Here is a 6,688-nt window from a genome sequence, read left to right as displayed (position 1 = left end):
GTAGACAATTAGAAAGTCATCGTGCTAAAGCCCCATAGGACCAGCACACCAGAATAGCAACCGTCGCCGATAAAGAGTAACGTAGATTGTAAGGACGCAACGCGTAGATGAACGATGACCAGATCCGAGCAGATCCACCGAAGACATACATCCACATGCGCATCGACGATGCTAATGCTAGACGCACGATCGAAACTTCTTTCTCACAAGGATGAACATGGGAGTGCTCGCAACGCCGACTGTTTTTCTTTCCCCTCTCGCAAGGCGACTAGGGAAAGCCTTCCTTCCCTTCTTCACCTGCGAGCCCGTGGATTCGCCTCTCTTTCGCCTGCCGCTCCGGCGACTGGTGATCACGGGAAGGGGATTTCTAGTGCCTCAGATCCGGCTAGTAGATAGGTAGGATTTTAGTCCTCGCAGAGGCGACATTTGGACGGATGGCGGCGCTTCTTCTTTGAGTCAGTCTTCCAGGCTTCGATCCTCCCCAAGTTCGTCCGTTGGGACTGGTTAGACGGAGCTCCAACGTAGATTCCGGCCAACTCCTCAGGGCGGCGAGGTTAGGGTTTCTTGTCGTGCGTAGGCAACGGCGATATTTGGTGTCAAGTTCTTCAGATCTATTCAAGAATTCAACGGTGACGACTGCGGCTCCAGAGTGCTGGTCCTTAGGGGCACGTGCATGAAGACTTTTCAGCTGTCATCGACAAGGGCAAGCCGGCTCTGGTATGGGAGCGGCGACAACGGCCTGTCGGCGGCTCATTCTGGCCTTTTGGTGAATTTTTATAATAGCTCTAATTTTCTCAAGAAAAAAAAGAACATGGGAGTGCTCTCATGCGACGGTCAAAACCAGGCAGCCACACCGTTTTTTTTTTTTACTTTTTATATCTTCCTTCTCCGCTCGCCACACCTTCACAATGAATAACGTTATTTTGTTCTGTTGGATTGGCTTCAGGATTCAGAGCTATAAATACTCCCCCTCCACATTCCAATTCGCCTCGTCAGCACGCGAAGCACGCCACCGACCCAAATCAATTCACCACGAACGACGGAACGAGTCGCTCTCCGGGCAGCAGATGGTGGCGACGGGGGACGCGGAAGAGGCGGCGGCGGGGTGCCGCGCGCGGGCGGCGCTGCTGGGCGCCTACGAGCTCGGCCGCACGCTCGGGGAAGGCAGCTTCGGCAAGGTGAAGCACGCGCGGCACCGTGCCACGGGGGACCACTTCGCGGTGAAGATCCTGGACCGCGGCAGGGTGCTCTCCCTCCGCGGCGCCGACGACCAGGTCCGCAGGGAGATCGCCACGCTCACCATGCTCGCGCACCCAAACGTCGTCCGCCTCCACGAGGTAATTAGTACTATTCACTAGTAGTAATCGCGATCTCGGCTCCTGTTCTTCTCTCGGTGCTGCGCTGCTGCCTCTGCTAGATGCGTGTATAGAATCCATAGATTGAGTACCCTTGGTGGAGAAACTGAGAAAATATTTTAAAATTTTAAATACCTTGTCGAGCTTGCGAGCAAGGGTGCTTGAACTACGGGCACGCCACGGTTGGAATGACGCTACAATTATCAACCAGAGATTCCTTAAGGAAAGGGATAGTTCGTGGTGGAGATTGCAAGCATCATCATCATCATAATGTTTATCCACATATGTTTTTCCTACATTCATAGCAACACAAACCTATAATTTGGGGATTCTACTACTTTGTATAGTATTAAGAGCAACTCCAACAGGCCGACCCAAACGGACAGCGTTTTTGTTCGCTTTTTGTCCGTTTGGGTCGGCCGCCCGCCCGCCGTCCGCCCTTTTTTAGTTTTGGGTCGGCAGTGTGCCCAACTGGCCGATCCATTTTCATGACCGTGCGTGTTTAACATCATGCCGTCGCCCTGATTTTGGCGCTCCAGCGTGCGGGAAAGGTTCGCGTGCGGAGAAAGCGGTCTAGCGCGCGTTGGTTTTGGCGCTCCAGCGTGCGGGAAAGGTTCGCGCGCGCGCCGCGGCCGGCGCTCGCTATAAAGAAGGCGCTCCCTTCACACTCTGTCGGTCGCCCACTCTCCCCGCCTCTGCGCCACCATGCCGATCCGCCGCCTGGGCGCTTCGGATTTTCGCGGAGTCCGCGAGCGCCGCTCCGGTGCCTTCTTCGCCGAGATCTGATTTCGCGAGAAACGTCTCGTCCTCGGCACCTTTCGACGCCGCAGAGGAGGCGGCCCGCGCGCACGACGCGGCGGCGTGGCGCCTCCTGAGGCCTCGTCGGGATATGATTTTTCTCAACGTGTCGAGCCAGCGGGCGCAGGATCTGGCGCCTTTCCCGCGGCTTTTCACCGACGAGGATCGTCATGTCCACTGGAGGCAGCAACGTCGCCTCGCCATGCAGAGAAGGACGTGGAAGCCTTGGTGGTGTGGCGCGGAGGCTACCCGTAGGACATTGTCGACGAGCGCCAGTTCTACAAGCAATTGAGATCGAAGAGAGATGCGAGGAGGAGAGAGCGAGCCGCCTATCGGGAGGACAAGCGTTCGCGGAAGCAGACAGCTCAATTGAAACTGAGGCTACGAGAAACTTCGGATTGGGACTTTGAAGACGAGCAGCTTGCTGATGCCTACCTTCAAACGTCGGAGGAGGACATTACCGAGTCGGAGTCAGAAAGCGATGAGTAGTGGTCTTTTTCTTTTATCTGTGTACGGTAGAACTATCTATGTATCCATTTTAATCTGAAAAAATGGTTGGCGGCGTCGGCGACGTAGCAGGCGGGCGAGTGTGTGAATCCAATGTGCCACCGACCAGCAGGCCCGGTGAGGAAAGAGGGTGAGCACGCGCGCATCCGTCTTGTGTCCGCGCCGACGCAAATCATGCTAAAAAATGAGCCGGGAATAGATCGGCAGGCGGACGAAAGCGGACGCGCATCCGTTTGGATCGGCGTTTTGGGTCGGCTTTTTTGTCCGCACCGACCCAAACGGACGGCCACGGATGAAATGGGTCGCCCCATTGAAGTTGGTCTAATACTCTATACATACAAGTCCATTCCGCGTTACAAATGGAGCATGTCGAACTGGCTGCAAAACATTGACCATCTTGATGACCGGGAAGAATCATGCTGCAATTATTTAAAAGTTTGACGCCGGAGGAGGAAAGAGAAGAGCCAGTTGGTCTTTTATGGGGTCGTATAAGCAGAATGTTTTCTCAACTCGTCGGTTGCTGGAGGCTTGTACTCGGGGCGGTGAGAACGTATCAGTACATCCGGGCACACCACAGCTGCAATTATCAACCAGAAATTCCTTGAAAAAAGAACGTGGGGATTGCAAGCACCATCATAATATTTGTCTATATATGTTTTCGTACATTCATCTTATCAATAATTGTAGCCTGTAGGAATTGCATTGGATATTAGTCTATATGTAGCGCGTTGCACGTAGACCACTAGACCTGTAGTATCACGTGGAGGGTGGAGCTGAGGCAGATTCAGCTCCAGGCCATGCATTTCTCCATTTTAAGATTAATGCTTGATCTGGATCGCATGTGTAGCCGTCAAGTATATCCAATAATGCCAACCAACTGCTGCCCCGTCCTTGTCTTCTTTATTTTCTGACAGACAGAATTTCTTTGGGTCTCTTGTGGTGCACATTAGCATATGAATTCGTCCACGTGGCCCGTTTAAATAACATCAGTGTCTTATCATTAATCCTGTAATTGTTTTAACTCTTGATTCAGGTTGCTGCTAGCAAAACAAAGATCTACATGGTGCTTGAGTTTGTCAATGGAGGAGAGCTGTTTGACAGGATTGTAAGCCCGCATAGCTTTTATTTTCAACTATCTGAAAGCCTGCTTTGCATTATAAAATTCTCTGCCAGGTACATTGGTCAGTTCTAATACTTCGAGTTGATTTTTTTTCGTGCAAATAAAAGGCAATGAAGGGAAAACTATCCGAACGAGAAGGAAGAAGACTTTTTCAGCAGCTAATTGATGGCGTGAGCTATTGCCATGGAAAGGGTGTCTACCACAGAGACCTTAAGGTACTTTCGACTGAAGTTTTCTTTTCTTTTCTTTTGAAGAATCTGCGGCAAACAATTATCTAACATTATTATTTCTCATGTATGATGGAATTATGGTTGATTGCTCTGTGTTCTCCTGACTTATCCCACTGCTACATGTTACAGCCTGAAAACGTTCTGATTGACCGAAAAGGCAACATCAAGATCTCTGATTTTGGTCTATGTGCTTTACCTCAACATCTCGGGGTATGGCAGAAAATTTTCCTTGATTTTTCTGTTGCGAGGATATTTTCATTTCATTGAATTTAAGGTCTGCAATTTTTCAGAAGGATGGATTGCTGCATACAACTTGTGGTAGCCCCAACTATATTGCACCTGAGGTAAACGACTAGCCACCTTGGGACCAATTATCTGTTTTACGGTATATTTGCTAATTCTTGTGCCAAACATATCCAGGTTCTGCAGAACAGAGGTTACGACGGATCACTGTCGGATATCTGGTCTTGTGGAGTAATTCTTTACATAATGCTCATAGGCCAGCTTCCGTTTGATGACCGAAATATGGTTGTTCTTTATCAGAAGGTAGACATTCATTTAAAACAACTAAAAACCTAAGTGATATCTGGTGCTTTGTTCTGATAGTTCTGTGATTCCATTCCAATAATACTACTGTTATCTGGTTGCGTGTAGATTTTCAAGGGTGACACTAAGATCCCGGAGTGGCTTTCGCCTGGTGCACAAAACCTTCTTAAGAGGATTCTTGAACCAAATCCGATGAAGAGGATCAATATGGCAGAGATCAAACTACACGAATGGTTTCAGAAAGACTATACTCCTGTTGGTCCATATGATGACGATGATGAAGATGTACGGCTTGGTGCAATTCTGCCTGTCAAACAGGTATGGCAAGATGACACAAACTGTATAATGCTGAAGACCAATTTATGTCCTAATATAGGCATCGTGTGTTGCGTATTTGACGTCTCTGATCGGTGATTATTTGTTTCCATTTTCTATTCTCAAGCAAATTAGTGAAGCACCCGGAGACAAGAGTACTCATCAGATGAATGCTTTTCAGCTGATCGGAATGGCATCTTCCCTCGATCTTTCAGGGTTTTTTGAGGAAGAGGTATACAAATATTTTCAGTAATTTCTTTCCTGCACCTCCCTTGCTGTAATCAGAATGGTTTAATCTGCAAAACTTGGAAGAAAAATCATATGCATAGTTTCTTAAGAAGTTTTAGGTCAAGTAATCTCATATCATCCAGTTGGACTTATAGAACAACTCATCTCATCCAGTTGGTTATTGTAGGGAGTGTCCCAGAGAAAGATCAGGTTCACATCAACACTTACACCAAAGGATTTGTTCGACAAGATTGATGTCTCGGCGACGCAGTCGGGGTTTCATGTTCAGAGAGCGCATAGCAAGGTGAGCACAAGCTTATCATGGTCATCACATTGTAGAGGTTTTTTCACCATCACATAGTTGAATACATGATCTGAAGGAACTGAAAAGAATGTGCCTTGTTATATTTCAGCTAAAAATAACAGGCAATTGTAATGGACCGAACAACCCTTCGCCATTCTTAGTCTGTGCCGAGGTATAATTCGGCGAGCTGCACCTTTTTTCGGTGAAACACGTGGGAACGGTAACCAACGGAGATAAGCTGCTAACACTTGCGGTGCTGTTTTTTCTTATTCCAGGTGTTTGTGCTTGGCCCCTCTCTGCATGTTGTGGAGCTTAGGAAGTCCCAGGGTGACACTGCAGTGTACAAAAAGGTAGACAAGAGCTAACAGCCACTAGATTTGCCACTGCCATAACTTCACTGTACATATCTTTAGTGATGGTGGTTACTGAGTGAATGACTAATGGTGTTGCTTTCTTGGAATGTATTTTGCAGCTCTGCGATAGGATCTCGAGTGATCTGGGGATTGACAATATTTTCGGGATGGGGTCGCTCTTCGACGAAAACCTCCCTAACTTCGACAGCAGAGCCGCGACACCACTGGTTGCCTTGTGATGAGTGATGTGCTGTAGGTACCCCAACTGACGTGATGTTGTAGGACGCTAGGGTCATAGCTGTTTATTGATTGGAAATGACGATGATGGTGTAAGGATTAGGATCGTACAGTGTACATAACTACATACAGATAGTCGAGTGATGAAACTGACTACCAGCGATGTAATCATTTTTTGCGCGAGAAGGCTAAAGGCCTTATATTAAAGTCTGACCAACCTTTACAAGGTTATCATTACATAAATGAAAAATTACTCGTCATCTTCCTCCTGCACTCGCCGTGAGCGAAGCTTGATACCCCTCTGGACATTCCGAACATCATGAGAGTCAGGGAAACGTTGTTGACGCAGCGGACCAGAAGTCGCCGCTCGGAGCCAAAAGATGCTGACATGGTTGAATAACCACCCAAGATCTAGCCAATTAGATACAGGGAGATTGGATAATCACCAAAGATCTAGCCAAACAGATACGGGGAGACATAGCTAAACTCCCCGCTGATGTTGAAACTGGTCAAATGTTGCTGATTCGAGGAGGGGCTAGAGGACCAAGACACGAAGCGGTGCCGTCCACTGTGTCGAAAGATACCTTGGAAGACCACATGCATAACAAGAAGACTACTAGAAGAGTAGTGACCACCACGACCCCTCCTGACCTCCCCCCCCCCCCCCCCGCCGCCCTCCTCTACTCCACCAACAA

At 48.6% G+C, this 6,688-nt stretch overlaps 1 protein-coding gene across 1 annotated transcript; it reads left to right on the top strand.

Moving 5' to 3' along the window:
• The first annotated feature begins 977 nt into the window (after positions 1-977).
• LOC125547615 (CBL-interacting protein kinase 17) lies at positions 978-6,253 on the top strand. Its single transcript, XM_048711438.2, has 12 exons — positions 978-1,337; positions 3,694-3,765; positions 3,888-3,995; positions 4,140-4,220; positions 4,301-4,354; positions 4,431-4,556; positions 4,665-4,874; positions 4,999-5,103; positions 5,287-5,403; positions 5,513-5,575; positions 5,679-5,753; positions 5,876-6,253. The coding sequence occupies exons 1-12, from the start codon at positions 1,068-1,070 to the stop codon at positions 5,993-5,995; spliced, it is 1,401 nt and encodes a 466-aa protein (XP_048567395.1). The 5' UTR covers positions 978-1,067; the 3' UTR covers positions 5,996-6,253.
• Positions 6,254-6,688: the final 435 nt, after the last annotated feature.

Source organism: Triticum urartu, chromosome 1A (genome assembly GCF_056163025.1).
Source record: "Triticum urartu cultivar PI428250 chromosome 1A, HENAU_Tu73, whole genome shotgun sequence".
NCBI classification, from domain to species: domain Eukaryota; kingdom Viridiplantae; phylum Streptophyta; class Magnoliopsida; order Poales; family Poaceae; genus Triticum; species Triticum urartu.
The sequence above is the reverse complement of the archived record's forward strand: the minus strand, read 5'-3'. Positions and strand labels throughout refer to the sequence as shown.

Coding starts and splice junctions, on each gene's coding strand:
- LOC125547615 (XM_048711438.2), top strand. CDS start 1,068: ATGGTGGCGACGGGGGACGCGGAAGAGGCGGCGGCGGGGTGCCGCGCG. Junction 4,875..4,998: donor CAATTCTGCCTGTCAAACAG/GTATGGCAAGAT, acceptor TCTATTCTCAAG/CAAATTAGTGAAGCACCCGG. Junction 5,576..5,678: donor CATTCTTAGTCTGTGCCGAG/GTATAATTCGGC, acceptor TTCTTATTCCAG/GTGTTTGTGCTTGGCCCCTC.